The 17477-nt window shown below is 37.2% G+C and overlaps 1 protein-coding gene across 5 annotated transcripts in view; it reads left to right on the top strand.

Moving 5' to 3' along the window:
• The window catches only part of FHL5 (four and a half LIM domains 5), a 45472-nt gene extending 28405 nt beyond the window's left edge, over positions 1 to 17067 (top strand). For 4 of the 5 annotated variants that reach the window (XM_027601706.2, XM_027601710.2, XM_027601707.2 and 1 more), the window contains 5 exons: positions 2146 to 2316; positions 3139 to 3313; positions 4285 to 4454; positions 8638 to 8824; positions 13333 to 17067. In XM_027601706.2, coding sequence (XP_027457507.2) covers positions 2158 to 2316; positions 3139 to 3313; positions 4285 to 4454; positions 8638 to 8824; positions 13333 to 13496 — 855 coding nt within the window. In that variant the 5' untranslated portion in view covers positions 2146 to 2157 and the 3' untranslated portion in view covers positions 13497 to 17067. Of the gene's footprint in view, positions 1 to 393; positions 526 to 2145; positions 2317 to 3138; positions 3314 to 4284; positions 4455 to 8637; positions 8825 to 13332 lie in introns of all 5 variants that reach the window. The other variant, XM_027601709.2, reaches the window with a different exon arrangement.
• Positions 17068 to 17477: the final 410 nt, after the last annotated feature.

Below are 17477 nucleotides of genomic sequence, written 5' to 3'. Positions count from 1 at the left end.
TAGACTAAAGGCCTTGTCTCACTGTATAGTTCTATAAAATGCAAAATCACAAGGTTTTGAGATGTTGAAATGACTGTTCCCACCCAACCCAACTGTCCGATGCTGCTTTAAGAAAAAAAAAAAAAAAGAAAAACAAAATAAGAAGTAACTTTCTTCAAAAAAAAAAAAAATATGGTCCATTTTGTTAAGAATTTTCTATGGAGCAAGGCCTATTATGTGGCTAGGATGGGGATACTTATTTAGACAAGTATTTATATTTATTGATTATATATTTTGATATCAATATGTATATATTTATAAAATAAATAAGATATAGGTATTGCAATGTTGTGTTTAAAGTGCTGAAACACTACCAGTTTTGTAATCCCCTCAGTTGCTTCTTCATTTTATAAGATACTAAAAGCCTCACCAAATGGAAGTAGACTGGGAGTTCCCTTGCTCCATGATGCTATTATGTACATCTAACGCCAAGTCAGTACTAATAATGAAGATGGCATTTTCCATACTAAGTGATGAAAGTTAAAGGTATATAAACCTTATTTCACTATTAAGAGATAAACACATGATCACTGTAAATGTGAATAAAACTCACATTTTAAAGTCTTTCAAGGGAATCAGATCTATTTTCCTCCTGTTTCTAAGCCCTCGGGAACTCTTTGAGTGTGTTTGTATTCACTTGGAAGGGACATTTCTGTGGAATCAATCAAATAGGGAATTCAATGTTCTTTGCAGAAAATTTTGGCATGTTCCATTGGGAACTTTCTAGTATGAATTTTCATCTTTCCTGGGAAAAAAACCCACATGTTCTAAATCCTCAGTCTTTTCTCTGTTAGTGAAGAACAATATAGCGAAGCTGTTACGTACAGAATTAATGACAATATATATTCAGCAAGACAGTCTGCTTGACACCTCATCATTAAAATAAAAGAAGGCAAAAATGTATGAGAATACAATTTGAATGTACTAAATAAAAACTAGCATTAAAAATGCTGTGAAAAGCATCACAATAACTGATTTTCTGATTTTGCTACAATTAAAAAAAAAAAAACAAATTTCCAAGGTGGAGAATTAGAAAATATTCATAGCTCCTAATATATTCAAAGTAAATCCAAAGATAACAAATCTCATTTTCCAAGAAAAGCAGTGATAGTGCTTTTGGTGACAATGAAAAACTCATGTTCAATGCCTAATTAGACCTTTTGAAATCCGTATGTTCTGTTCTTTACTGGTTTCCTTATTCTTGCCTTGGCTCTATGTTTCGTATCAGTTTTTTATTCAGCAAGTGCTGCTAGTCACCATTCTATATACATCTTAGTTTAGTCCTAAAACCTGAAGAAGCCTAGAGCTCTTTTCTACCACTGATGGTTTCCCCTGCATTCTACATCTGGGCAACTGTTCAACAGCAGCCAGAAAGACCTAGCACTTGGACTAAGTCCTACCTGCTAAGGAGTTGTATTTGGCCAGGTTAGTGTGGGCCATCCAAAAGGAGATGCCCAGGAGGCAAGTGTAGCTTTAGCTACAGATTTGGGAGTCAACAGCATATTTGGGGAGGTTCAAGACCCAAGGAAGGAGGATGTCCCAACGGAGAGTATGTAGTACAGGAAGATGTGAGGACTAATGTGCAGAACCCTCCTGAGGTGCCCAATAAAGATTTGAGAAATAAAAGAATGGCCTAGAAAATGACAGTGTACTTGATTATTAACTTCCATGTCAGACTGTTGTGATTTCCAAGGAACTCTGCCTCCAGAACTCTCCAGCAAGTTAGGAAGTGATGACAGTTAGTGAAAGACCTATCAACAGTTCATATTTATATCCTTGAGGTGAAACTGTCCTCTTTCAACACATATCACGTTTTCATTGAAGTTCACATTAGTGAACGATGAATACAAGATGTTTTTCACAATCTGGCTGTGGGCTTACTGCATTTTGTTAGCAAAACACACAGGAACTGCCAAAATGGGAGAGTAGCCTTTCCTAAATCACTCCAAATGTCACCATGACTACAGCATATTTTCCTAAATTGCTGTTTTGGTTTTTTTTGCTTAAGATATAAATTCATTCAAGTGTTTGGCTCCTATTAAGGCTTTATAATTTATCTTATAAAAAATTTGCTTTCATGCACATGAATCATTTTCTTATTCACAGGACTGAACCAAAATGACAACTGCTCAATTTGATTGTCAATACTGCACAGCATCACTTCTTGGGAAGAAGTATGTACTAAAGAATGACAATCCATATTGTGTCTCATGTTACGATCGTATCTTTTCTAACTATTGTAAAGAGTGCAAAGAACCAATCAAATCAGATTCCAAGGTAGGTTTTCAATTCATAGAATAATTGCATGCAAACAAGCAGAGAAATGCTTTAGAATGCCTCATTTCCTTCGGTATTGACCGTTAATACTGTATGGCTCTATTCCTGGATATAAGCATCTTCAAAGTTACCATCAGTGACCAGGTACTGTGCTTAGCACTATGAAATATAACATATATACTTTAATCCTCACAATGATCTTAGCAGATAGTTTAAGATGCTAAAGATTAAAGAGGTTACGTTATTTGCCCAGAGTTACACAACTAAAATGCTGGTTTATTTCTGGAATGACAAGAGTATAAATGAATAAATACATAAATCATCGGAAGTGTAGAGATTTCAAAAATCTGTATTTTCTGACTTCAAATCAGGCTCATCCCCCCTAAGTCCACTGGGCCCTCATACAGCCCATTCCTCCCACAATGCACATTATTGTTTTTTTCTTTTTCTTTTTTGTCTTTGTTTTGTGGTGTTGAGATTTTGTTTAATCTCAAACAATAATAGGATATTACAACCTAAAAATAAAAATCATTCCATGAAAAACCCCTCTTATAGTTGATAAAAGGAAGAGGAAATCTGAAGAAATAGGAAAGAGTTTATTTTCCATCTGTCTTTAGTGACCAACTAAGAAAGCCCCAGGCTCTAGCTCTTAATTGCCCCAGAGAGGCTCCCTCCATGGGTAATAGTATCAATGACAACTTTCCCTCAAGCTACCAGCACAAACTACTGACACCAGAGTCCCGAGAGTGTTCAGTTTTGTCTTATCAAATGACCTGTTTAGTCACTAGCACATTTAATTAACTCATATTTACTGTCTCGAAGGATCTTTGTTACAAAGGCCGAAACTGGCATGAAGCATGCTTCAATTGCGCCAAATGCAATCACTCTCTGGTGGAAAAGCCTTTTGCTGCCAAGGATGAACGTCTGCTGTGCTCGGAGTGCTATTCTAACGAGTGCTCCTCCAAGTGCTTCCACTGCAAGAAGACCATCATGCCTGGTAAGATCCCAAGGGAGCTCCAGTCTCTCACTGAAGCTGCAACACTCTGAATTACACCCAAGCATAGGAAGAGTATAGTAGCTAAGAAAGCCCTCCTCTGGAGAAAAACATCTACCTTGCTACCTCTTGATTTCATTTTGTGTCTTTTTAGAAATAAAAGGATTATTCTTTCTGGGTAATTATTCTGTATGGGTAAATTACAGTGTTCAATCTATTTTCATGAAGTTAATTCATAGAGACATTTTCAACCACAATCTGAGCCATAGACTAAAGATAAAATCTAAACCAATAACACTAACGCTGCATTAAACACGCTGTCCTAGGCATAATAATGGCATCGGGAAGCATAATCCATCATAGGAGAATGGGGCCAACCATCATTTTGTAGCAGGACAAAAAATGGTTTGAGGGTCCCTCATCTTTGTTCCTTTTAGGCCAAGTCAAGGATTCATGTACATCATTATACTTTCAGGCAAGCACTTTCTCTGTTTTGATTCTCTTCTAAATCCCTATGGACAGCAGCATAAAACATGATTCTCTCTCATTTCCTTATTATGAATTCAAAGAGTTTCTAGGAGACCATAACTGCACAACATCAATCTCAAGAGTTTGTGCCTCAGGCATTCCTAATATCCCAGTACTGATAATTATGGCCCAATCTATCTAAACCACATGCAGCCCTTCAGAGTCTCCACTAGTTGTACTTTCAAATCTCAAAATTGTAGCTTACACAGCACAAGAGTTTTCAGTAAAAGAGCAACTCACCTTCATCATGGCTGAACTCTACCTTCTTTTTTTTCAGATAAATGTTTTAGAAGGCAACAAAACACTTTTTCTATAAGGACAGTTAAGTTTATCATCTTAATGTTAAAATATATATATTTTGAGTAATTTGACATATCTTTACTTAAAATAAATAAAATGATGTTTCATTTGTACTAACAGGTTCTTATTTGGGGTTGGGGGGACAGGTTCCCGCAAAATGGAATTTAAGGGAAACTACTGGCATGAAACCTGTTTTGTGTGTGAGCATTGCCGACAGCCAATAGGAACTAAGCCTTTGATTTCCAAAGAGAGTGGCAATTACTGTGTGCCATGTTTTGAGAAGGAGTTTGCTCACTACTGCAGCTTTTGTAAGAAGGTAATTATCTGAAGAGGATGAAGTTTGTGGAACCTTCCAGACAACTGCTTTTTAACATTCCTAGATATTTGGAATGCACTGATCCTATCACGTTCTGTCTGTCTTTGCATGTGCATGTTAGTTTTGAATTCCGGCATGTCCAGAAGCACACTACCGGTCACAATGAAGATGGCCACCTATTTTTACTGTCATAAATTTCCACCCAGGACATGAATGTAAGATTCCAAAAGCTCAAGATAGTCCAGTTCCATTCATTGCTACCACACAGGAGTTCCTGTATTCTGGCAGAGGGCACACATTGTTTGTGGAATACAAGATATTTCCCAGAAAATAGTTTGGGATCCATTTCGTTTCAGAGAAATATGATTTTTCTCACAGAGTCGCTGACAGAACCAATTTAAACAGGATGTTTAACTTCTCACAATTTAAACAGGATGTTTAACTTCCCAGCAACACAAATGTCTTCTTGGCTTAAAGCTTTAATATTTCTAAAGAGTAGGTAAGTAGACTCAAGAGAGTGACAAGATCACTGGGGAAATTCACTAGACAGAAAGACAGAGAGAGGACAAAGGGCAGCATGTGCTTCGCTTCCAGTTCCAGAGCATCACATAAGGCCTTCTGACTTGGATACCCCTTCAAAACATATCTTCCAATAAGAACAAAGTCCTGCCTTCAAGTAAACTTTGTCCATCTCTTTTTTAGCCTTTAAGCTTTTATATGAAAGAATAAATTTCATATAAGCTTTTATATGAAAGAAAAATATGTATGTTGGGGAGTAGACAGATCACTCATCTCTATCACCTTGGTAAAACCTGTCTGTGTTTCATAAAATATATATTGATGTACTTGGAGAAATCCTTGACCCATGAGGCATCATAAAGTTTAAAATAACACTATAAATTGTGATGGGAAAGCAGTGGTGTCTAAACATTTTTGATCTATGAGATGCTCTGGCAGATCTCAGGACCATTTGTATAATTGCATCTGGACAGCTAGAAGTCTCACCACCACTTTCTATGGGAGCACATGAACACGGTAATTTTCTACATGTATTTAAAATACGAGGACTGCATTTGCAGAGGAAACAATAAACTCCTAAGTCATAATCATTAGATTACACTATAATGATGGCTGAAATTACAATTGACAGTAACATGATATAAAACCATCTTACACCCAGAGACTTTCATTACTCTACCAGTAGTAACACTGACTTAGACAATGACTTTATAAGCAACTCTCAGATCCTATGACCCTGCAATATATGAAGCTCAGAAGATTTACCAGAATTGATGACCTGCATTTTATTTTTTTTTATTTTACTATATTCTTTTTTGAGAGAGAGAGAGAGAGAGCATGCACAAGGGGGGGTAGGTAGAGGCAGAGGGAGAGGGAGAGAGAGAATCTTAAGCAGGCTCTATCCCATGACCCTGAGATCATGACCTGAGCTGAAATCAAGAGTTGGATGCTCAACCGACTGAGCCACCTAGGCGCCCTGAAGACATGCATTTTAGAAACAGATGCTGGAAATCAAATGGTAGATTTATCTCACTGTTTTATGGGACAACTAAGTTGGCCATGTTCATGTTATGTTTCTTAAAGACTTAAGCTAAAATATTAATGAGACTTACGGGAATTATCTTAAAATCATTTATTGGGCATATAATATAAAGTATCTTTCAATGTTATAAAGATTCAAGAGGGGGAATTTCTCTAGTATATCCGTGCTACGCACTATTTGAGGCCAAAGCACTGGCATTTCCCAAGTTATAGGAGCCTGTCCTATATTTAGGACATGATTTGAAGTCACCAAAACTTTGTGAAATATTTATGTTGGGTAGTAGACAGATCACAACATGCCAGATTATTTTCTATTTAACTTTTAAAACCACCAGTCATTTAAGGAAAGCTGGATATAAATGTTTCTGATCAAGATGATCCAAGCTGAAGAAAAACAATGTTTCAACTCAAACCAAAGACCAAATAAAACAAACAAAATGGGCAAAAAATACTGGACAACCAGGCCCTTAGAACTTTTTTCATAGATTTTATTTTGTGAAACTAAAACTTATTTTCTGGGATGCCTGGGTGGCTCAGTTGGTTAAGGGTCTGGCTCTTGATTTTGGCTCAGGTCATGATCTCAGGGTCTGGGATCAAGCCCCACATCGGGCTCCTTGCTGGGCGTGGCACCTGCTTGGGATTCTCTCTTCCTCCCTCTCCCCCACTGCCCCCACTCTCTTTCTCCCTCCCTCTCTCTAAAAAAAATAAAATAAAATAAAATAAAATAAAAATAATAAATAAATAAAACCTATTTTCTACCAAAAACAAGGAACCTTAAACTCCAAGTGCTTTGAATCCAAACTCCTCGAGGTTCAAATAGAGTATTCTCTGATTCATCGGCTATGGTCTATGAAGCACAAAACCAATACAGCCTCCATTTTTCCAGAGAAGAAACTTGTTCTAAATCCTGGGATCAATCAATGGCAAAAACCACGCCTAGATATTCGGCTTCATCTCAGCCTGCCTGCCTCCTCAAAAGGAACATAATCATAAGCAAACTATTTTTAATGTTCCAGAGTTTCTTCTCCCTAATTAAACAGTCTTGGGAATATTTATCAAGTTTTCTTTTGCTGTGAATACATTTTTCAAGTTTGGAATCTTTTAAGCATTGCCTGCTAATAATTTGACCAAACAAATCAAAGGAATCTTGAATTCTGCTGTCCCCGTGGTGAGGCATTTGAAATCAGTAGGAGGTATTTTAAATTGCTTTAGTTCACACACACCATTATGTTTCCCATTTACTTATTTAGACTGGTATACATTTTTCCCTTTAGGAAAAATAACTGTTTTATCAAATATCTTTAATTTTTAAGATATTTGTTGTCAGATTCAAAAATATCTTTAGAATCATCTTTTCAAAAGCATGTATCATAGACAACATTTTTTTAAATTTTTCATCAATGAGATGGCTTAGAAGAGGCTCTACATTTTCTATATCCAGTTAATTTGAATACAAAGATTACAGGACTCGCCTCAGAGAGCACATGAACATATTCCAGATTCCACAGCTACTCCAAGAGCTCAACAGTCATGGGTTCGAAAGACGCTATGACTTAAAAATTGCTACCCAAGAACAGTTGTCCAATATTTACCCATCTGATTCTAAATAAAGATGTCTCAGCCTTTTAAAAAGTACAATCCATGGATTAAACTTGTTCAGAAAAAAAAATATATGTTATGGAGGAATAATCATCATCTCTGACAAAACCCTCGCACATCACACATTAAGGTTCAACATACAAGCTGTGCTCATCATCACTTAGAAGTTCTAAAGCTGAAAACCCATGCAGTTGGCACAGCACCCCATTTGTGCCAGATACAATACGAGAATTGCTGTCCAAATGTTTTTCCCCTCGGTGTTTGTTCCTTCATTCGACAAGGACTTATCAACTGTTCGTGAGCGAAAAGTAACCTTGCCTCAGTGTTGTTTTACTGGCTAAGCACACAGGCTCAGGAGTCAGACTGTGTAGGTTTGCATACTAGTTCTGTGTGACCTGGCGAGGGACCTGACCACTCTAATACTCAGTAGTTTCTCATCTCTTAAAGGGGGAAAGATCATAGTCTTGGCTGTGTCAGACGTTAAGAACAACCAAGAAGAGGTCATCCCTTAGCACAGGGCTGAGGACTGAAAGCTCACTTCAGAAATATTAGTCATGATTAGTGGACGATGGTCCTTAACAATGCCATTCAGCATTGCTACTGCTGGAATAAAGCTTTCAGGGAAAAGTAGCTTTTTTCAGCATCCTTAAAAGTTAGACATGGAAATAAGAACCTGGTGTAGAAAATACCTTAGTTCTGATGGCAGATCTTTGAAGCCCAACAAGAAAGAGAAAGATGAGAAAAGGAATCAAGGATCTATTCTTTTTCATTTTCCTGAGTCCATGATGGCCCTGCTTCTTCTCTATTCCACTGTAAGAGAAAAATTAGGATATGTCTGGCCAGTTCTATTTAATCCCTATAGCCTTTTGCTTCTCATTGATTCAAAAAAATCACAGGGAAAGGACATCCTGACACAAGGTGATAGAGTAGCCGAAACTACCACTTGTGGACACAGAAGAAGACCGTGACAGGTCCGAATTGTACTAGCTTCCATGGTCACTGCCTTTTTGTGATCCTTTGGCAGGTGATAACTTCAGGTGGGATAACGTTTCGTGACCAACCGTGGCATAGAGAGTGTTTTCTGTGCAGTGGCTGTAGGAAAGAGCTCTGTGAAGAAGAGTTTATGTCCAGAGATGATTATCCATTCTGTTTGGACTGCTACAACCATCTTTATGCTAAAAAGTGTGCAGCCTGCACCAAACCCATTACTGGTGAGTTCTTCAGTTTACTATGGTCCTACGATGGCGTAGATTTGCTATATAGTTAATTTGGGAAACACGAGTAAAAAATGATAATCTTCTGAGATACACACACAGGGGTACCCACGCATAAATACAAATATTACACAGACCCCCTCAAGGCAAGTGGAGAGCATAATTAGGGTTGCCATGTTCTGTAGAGGGGAATTAATACTAAACCTAATGGTAATGACTTAAGTAATCATTCAGGGAAAGAGGAGAACAGGATGAGCTGAGAGGTCAGAGAACCTCATGAGGAGGCCTGCCATTTAATGATTTGAGTGGGAGAAAGGGATACGTATAAATAAAAATCCTTCTTGATTCCAAACAAGGGCAAAGGGCCCTAAAATAGAAAAGGTTTTAATTAAATGCAAGTATTGTACAAAAATCTGAAGCTGTAATAATTAGGGTGGCATAGGTCAGGAATTAATTAAACTTCATTTTAAGATGCTTCTAACAAGTGTATCATTCTCATTTCTCTCAATCCACTTGCAATACATTTTAATTATGAATAGATAAAATAAAACAAGACGGCATTTTGTTGAACGAACAAAATACATGTGACGTGATTTGAAAATATCACAAATGGTAAATTGATCCATGTTAAAAAGATTTTCAAGGTAAAATGATGCATTATATTTTCCCCAGAAGTATTTCCAAAATGCTAATGCTATAGTTAAAAAAAAAAAATGAAGCTGGCATGACATGAGAATCCCAGCAGCTATTCTTCTAGGTAGAACTGTACTTCTAGTTCCCATTCCTAGGATTCTTAGATCATATTTCATTTCTTTTAGTTTAGTTTATGTAAACGGAATTAAAAGATTATTTTATCCTCTTCCTCCTCCTCCATCTTCAAATACATCACAAAATAAAAGTTGAATCTTATTAAATCTTCAAAGAAAGAAAAGAGTTTCACGGCAAACCCAGCTTGGCAGGTTTTCACTGACTTGCAAGGGGAGGGAGAGATTTACCCAGACAAACAGACAAGGTCCCAGTTTTCTGCACAGGGCACCATATTTTTCAGCATCTCACCCCAGTCCAGGGCTACAGCTGGCTGGCAGGTGTGTTTTGTTTGGCCTGCACGTGTTTGGAAACAACTAGCGCAAAACCCATCTCTGCAGCCAAAAGTACATGAAGAACCTGCCGGGGTGAGCAGACCGCCCTCGCGTTCCCCAGCTGGGTCTCTGTCCCAGGCTCAGCAGCTGCCCCAGTGCTCTGTTCCCCACAACTCGTCTCCATCCCTCAGCTCTGTTACCTTCCCAACCCTTGCACTGGATTCCGTTGGCAATCCCAGACTACGGGGCTCCAAAGCTTAGGCTCTTCACCACTCCACTCCCCTGCCTCTACACATCTCACAGCTCCTACAGTCAGGGTAATGAGCCACTGTCGCTACCAGTTTTAGTTAGAAAATGGGACTTCCAGAAATGCATCAGTTCTGGGAGCTCATAAGTCTCCTTGGTAAAATCTGCAATTACAGCCCAATGCATGCAGTTGATTTATTCTAGAACACTTTTCTTGAACTAGCCAGAAAAAGAAAGGGGGGCTTCCATGAGGAGATGAGAAAATTAAACAAGTCAAAATGGGTTTAAACACTTCCTGGGTACCCAAATAGCTAATACTGACCTGCAAAGAGCCTATGTGAGCCCTGAACTTGAGGAGTTTCAATTCTCATCCATCACAGATTCATGTAGCTAAGTGACTTTTTTCTGTTGGGTTGTTTCTTGTTAATCACTGAGCCCAGGTCTTTCAGGTTGAGAGAGAAAAAACACATTGTCCTGCAGGTAATATAAGGATGATCAAGAACCACAGATTTGACCCAAAAGTAATCCAAATACAGGATTATGTATTTAACTTAGAATAATCAGCTTTTTGATAATTATCATAATCTTATTTTGGCTCTGATGAGAGACACTTGAGACTAAAATGCCTGCAGAAACTTCCAACGTGCTTCACTATTTTTTTATCTGATATATATTTTTTATCTGAATATATATATATATGCTTTGCAGTAGTGTTTCTTTAAAATTGAACTCTTTGAATTAATGTACCACAGGGAATTCTTATGCTGCCATATATTTATCTTCTGAAAGTTGCACACTCATGCAAACAATGTGTCAATCTAAGAAACTATGTTAGGGTGTTTTCAAAATACTTTTTTATATTAACTAAATCTATCTATGAGTCTCAGGTGTGATTTTTTTCAATCCCATCAGAATAAATTTGATTCATTTGAACAAACTCAAGGTAGAACTATACTTTTTTTCTCCTCTAAGATAGGATTAACCTTTCAAATTTTCTGGGATAAATGAAGAAGCTTGATGTAGGGACGCGCTCTGGACTAGCGAGTAAAAGACCTTGGCCTTGGCTCTGCCCCTGAGGACTGTGGGACCATGGGTAAAGAACTCACCACCACAGAGGTCCTCATTTGCCTTGCTTGCAAATGAGGAGTTGAATAGGATCACATCTTTGCTTTCTGCCATTTCTGTTTATTTTGAGTAAAAGGAGTTTCAAATGTTATTTCTTCTGAAAGGAATGCTAATGTTCCTGGTTATGGTCTTTACAAAAGATAAATACAGACTGAATTTGGGGAAGTTAAGAGCACAGGTTCTGAAGCCAGATGGCCTAGGATTGAATCCCAGATGTGTCACATACCAGCTGGCTGATTTGGGCAAGTGGTTGAACCTCTCTGTTCATCCATTTTGTCTGCAAAGCAGAGTTGATGGTAAAGTGAGAGCTATGTGAAGCAGTACATGTGAAGGGCTTAGAATAGTGACTGACTCATTTTCAAGGGCTCAACAAACGCTAGCTCTCATTCTACTGAATTTTCAGTAATAAATGAAGTCAAATAAAACAGGTGCCAGAGACCAGTTTCCTGGGGGACTTTATTAATACAAATGACCCTCTGACCTGAGGGAGTAAATGTATTCAAAATTGAAATAATTTATAAACATCTCACATGTTGAGTCCGCCTTTCTTAAATTCCTACTACCAGATGCTTCTATTTCTCTTTTCTTTGTAAAATTCTGGAAGAATTATTTTTATATTTACCACTTGTACAGGCTTACTAATAAAATCAAGAAAAGCTCATGAGCATCAAAATGCAAGATGTGTAATAATTAGTTTTATGAACAGAGATGATTCATGCATATATAGCATATGATTCTTGCAGTCAGCTTATTACTGTTTTGAATAACATTCAGGGAATTAATTGGTTCATTACTGATTTACTCTTATTAGCAAGTAATGATGATAGCATCATAAATAAGCAAGCTATACAATTAATCAAAGAAGGTAAAGAATTTGATGTGCATTTATTTATAATCTAGTAAATTTCATGTAAAGACATCAAATAACATTTCTAGTATGGAAATAAAAGTTCATTATCATATTTAAGGAGAGTTTATCTGAAGTAGAATGCTTATTCACCTTTTTTTCTTCCCCAAATGGAATATTTGGAAATTATATGTGAATCAACACATGACTATGTTAGCCACACTCTGTGAGTAATGAGCAAATCATGGGAAGTTTGTACCACTATGATCACTTGGAAAAAAACTTGGCAAATAAACACCCAAAGCATCCCAAACCCTTCCCAACCGCTATACCTTTTCTCCCTTTCAACTCCTCAAAATCAATTCCTTAAACTGTAGTCTGGATCCATATTAGGGATATAGAAAGAGATTCTCACTGAAGACTCAAATTCTATTACCTTTCTTAGAAACATTATGACTCACGTGAAGCCCAGGTGGAGGTGGTGGGGGCTGACAAGGCACTTCTTAGAGGCTAATTACTGGATAGGATGGCCTTAGTGGCCAGAGTGATCAGACTCACAGATCTTTGTTGCAAGCCTGGGCTGAAGTTGTCTCTGAGCAAGGTAATCAGGTTGTCATGTTAGGCTAGCTACACGATGGTCAGGATGAAATCTTCTATTGGGGGCTTTTGGAGATTGTGTCCCAAACCACAGTTATCACCATGGAACTTATATCTTAAGTAAAACTAAACATAGAAATAGAGGAAAGAGAACTCAAAGTCATTAAAACATCAGACACGAGGCTAGGAGGTATACATTTACTTTACTGTACCTTAATTTTGCTTCTAAGAAAAGAGGATCATGTAGAGAGAAAGAACATATTCATACCTAGATATCTCTGACTTTGAAATCTATCTCCCCTTCCCACAGCATTTTACTGTACTTCCTTATCTTTCTTAGGCGATCTTTCTCTGTTTCCAAAAATACCCGTTTTGTATATTCAGATTCTACCTACTTTTGAAGATTATGAAAAAGGTTGACTGGGAATCAGCCTGGATCTCATCAGAGGAAATTGCCTCGGGTGACATTTCCAGGTGGACACAGGGGCATGGAAGGCCGCTTTATTTGCCTCTCTGCAGTCTTCTTGGTCATTGCTGTTCTCTGCAGTTCCTAGGAGAGTACCTGATGGAATGCTTAATCTATTCATTCTTTTCCCCCAATTCCTTTCCAGGTCTCAGAGGTGCCAAGTTCATCTGTTTTCAAGACCGCCAGTGGCACAGTGAATGCTTTAACTGTGGGAAGTGCTCGGTCTCCTTGGTGGGGGAAGGCTTCCTGACCCAGAACAAGGAAATCTTCTGCCACAAATGTGGCTCTGGATTGGACACTGACATCTAGACGGCGGCAATCTTTCTTCACCTGAAGTCCACCTTGCTTGTGTTCTCACTAAATCCAGAATGTGCTTGAAGTAGTATTTCTGACTTACATTTTAGCAAATATTAATGTAGAGTTTATAGCAGAAGGAATTTTGCACACATTCTGATTGAACTATATCATAAGAGCTCAGAAAAAGCACAGTGGAACAGGAATGAATATAGCCTCACAAAGGCATCTCTCCTTGCAAAACACTGCACTCTGCTGTTAAAAACAAAGGAAAATATCTCCTTATGGTAATCAAACACATGACCTATACCTAGAAGTCATGGATGATATTATCGAAGAGTGATGTTTTTCAAAACTGCAGAGTAAAAAAGGAAATTAAGAGATTAAATTAACAGGCACACGTGAAGCTAATGTTTGCATTCCTAGCTAGCTAGTGATATATAATGTGATAGATTGGCTATTCATGGTAGAAGAACAAAACCTATCAGGGAAAACTGATTAGTAATCATCCTATTTGAGAATTCTGTCACTTTATCATTCTTTTATTCACACATACTGACTTTGGAGTTGCAAAACAAAGCTGCAATTTACCCTCATCTACACTGCTTTCACAGCTGGTTGATTCCATGTTTAACAAATGGAAACAAGAATTTGGACACTATGGCTCTCATACTCTGCATGGGTATAAAGGGGTCCTCTCTACCTAGGGATAGTCCCAGGCTAGGTTTCAACACATGTTATATCAAATGCATTTTCAAAGCCCACAGTGATTTTTCTAAATACTTAACAGATTCCATGAAAGAGAAGTCTCTTGCTTCAAATCAGCTAACCAGGGTAATCATTGTCCCCAAAGGCAAACCTTTAAAGTAAATAGATCATTAAGTCATCACTTGTGGAAATGAGTTTTAGGGAAGGGATTGAGTGATGGAACATGACTTTCATCCAGATATCTAAAGGCATAATAGAATGCATAATTAACTCTGAGCTTCATGCATTTTGCCTTCTAAAATTACATAGATGATTAATGGGAAGACATAAAATTGGGCTTTAACGAAATCTAGTAATAATAAGAAGTGAGAAAGAATAATTCACTGCTGATAATTCAGGGCCTGCAAAGCAGTACAATACAGCAATGTGGGCTGTGGATGAGCCACCCCCCCCCACTGTTGCTCCATACCTGTGCCACCCACCTCACCCCATGCCAACCATGTCCCAAGAATTCCAATCTCCTGCATGGCCCAGAGGTGCACTCCCAACCCTGAGCAGCCATTTTACAAATAAGTCAGTGTTTATTGGTCACCAGAGAAGTAACAGCCTTTAGTGAAAAGTTTGTTACCATATGTGTATCTTTCTATCAGACATCAACTGACGATGGCTCTACCTAGCTGCTCCTGGGCAATATTTTCCATATTATGAGGGACAAATGAAAGGCAACCTCTTTTCTCCATGGTTAATTATTGTCCTTGTTATAGTGTCACTTAGCTGGAGTAGAGGGAGGTCAGGAGAAGAAACACATGCAGACATAACATTTTTAAAGTGTCTACTCTCAGATTACCGCATACCAGTAAAGGTTCTGATTGAAATCTAATTATATGATGTAGCTGATTACAATGATTAAAATAGTATCACAGGAGATGCAATGTAAATTGTTATGGAAACACAATTTTTGAGATAGTTCAAAATGCAAGGACGTTTGGAGATGCTAACAATTTAGAACTGCTAATAAAAGGTCAGGCTACAAAGGCTATTTGAAAGATATAACTATCTTTTTTTTTTTGGTACTAACACCACCAAGATAATTTTTCACATTCACAGTATAAAATGTAGGTAAAACTATCAATATTTTTCCTGCATTGTTTGAAATTGCATGTATAGAACTAAATATGCCAATTGTTCTATGATCCAGAACATAATAGTGCATTATATATTTAGAAAACCAAGCCCTTCTAGGTCTGGATAAATATACAATATGTAATATTGCCACAGTTAACCAATTATAGAAAAACAGGCAAAATGTAATGTTTTCTGAGTTAAACAATTAGTAATGTTCAAGCATTTTTCCTTGTGTATGGGGTGAGTATGCACATGATCAGGCTTGCATTCTATCTGTACAATCAAAATTCACAATAATTTCTGAAATAGAGATTCTTTTATCCTTTGATACATATGCTTAAGTATATATATTTTCACATATAAATAATTCCATATTTAGAATATAGCTTCATTATCAGATATGTATGTACCGTGCACAGAGTTAGAGTTCAAACTGTTGTGGTTCTGGGGTGGTGGGAGATCAGGGTACGGAAATGCGAGATTGCCACGTACAGAGATCTTCCCAGTAGCTGATAAACAGTGCCACTGTGGATGTAATACACATATGCAAAACAATGAAGAAAGAAGCCCTCATTAGACTGCCATACACACAAAGATACAAGTAAAAAATCCTATACTGTATCCTATAATTGACTTCGGGTCAGTAAAGAGAAAAGCTCTCAAACTGACCTATCCAAAGATGAAAGATGGAATAGACTGTCTCAGGAAGCAGTGGCACCCGGTGATTCAAGGAGTGACATCTGCACAAGCAGGAAAGCAGTTAGAAGCCGATCCTGTGTGCTAATAACAACCAGATGGTTTGGAAGTAGCCAAGAGACTGTGCCAAAGAGCAAAAAGAAATGACATAGCTAAAAGAGAAAAGGTCAGATGAAGACAGAATATTAACTCAGGATAAAAGCTTTATATTTGATATAACAGGCACTAGAAAATTACTAACTGCTCTTAAACAGAGGAGAAAAGCATTACGCCTGTGTTTGAGGAGCATTATGCTAATGAGTCTGTATGGCCTAGAACTGAAGAGGGCAGGATTTCAAAGGCTAAGTCTCTTAATGCAGTATCACGTTTGGTGAGTGGCTACAGAAAAGAAAGAAGGAGCAATGGGTAATGCAGGCCAAGAGCTATCGATGAGAATACAAGTCAACAAATCAAAATATTTTATGTTATCATGTTAGGATCAAATACGACAAAGAAAAATGCAGAAAAGAATTTCTATTTCCATAATAATAGGTAGGGTACGCAAGGTTTCAATTTTCACTTAACAAGATCAAAACATGTTATACTGGAACAATCTAGGTTCATGGGTTAAGTGAAGTACGATAGGGTACCATCATGGATTCAAAACTTACACAGTCACTATAACTTAAAAAAAAGAAACATTAAGTTATACACCGGAATGAAAGGTTGGTCAACCATTTTGAAAATGCGTAACGTTGTCACAAATGGTGTTGGTTAAAAATTGTTGTGAAATATAGAGCCACAAATAAAAATTCAACCTAAAAACATATATCTGATGTTACTAACAACATTTTTTAATTTAAGAAAAAAGGTATTTTTTAATCTACTTGCATATTGATAGTAATTCATATTTTAAATAAAATGATTGTGACGGTATGTTTTAGATATATTTAAGTGAGCACATAAATTATTCTCAAACACATTTAGATAGATATTTACTATTATAATAACATAGTTTTTACTTGTTTTACAAATTGTTATTTTCAGAAGTTTCTTATGCCGAATAAATTTGCATAGTACAAATTCCTCAAATTGTTTTTGGAGATTTATTTTTTACATTAACTGTGCCAGTATGGAATAGCTTTGTGGTGTTTCTACTTCTATTACATAAGGCAGCATGATGACTTTTTCCTTCTTGTCCCATCCATTTTTACAGTAATTAACTGTATGTTCAGATGCCATTTCAGAGTATTAATATAAAAAACAGCATAACTGAATCCTGTCTGACCCCAATAGTAATGGCTCTCTGGTTAAACTAAGAGAAACACATCTGCGATCTTTCTTACAGTGATCAAATTTTTAAATATTCTAAACTAGGAGTTATTTTATTTCTGTCATTTCTGTGATTCTAAAAATATCCTATCAGAAAAGGCCCATTTTAATTTGATTATCCTATTTTGACTGAGATAGTCTTTAGCTAATTTCTTA

Source organism: Zalophus californianus, chromosome 7 (genome assembly GCF_009762305.2).
Source record: "Zalophus californianus isolate mZalCal1 chromosome 7, mZalCal1.pri.v2, whole genome shotgun sequence".
Lineage (NCBI taxonomy): Eukaryota > Metazoa > Chordata > Mammalia > Carnivora > Otariidae > Zalophus > Zalophus californianus.
The sequence above is the reverse complement of the archived record's forward strand: the minus strand, read 5'-3'. Positions and strand labels throughout refer to the sequence as shown.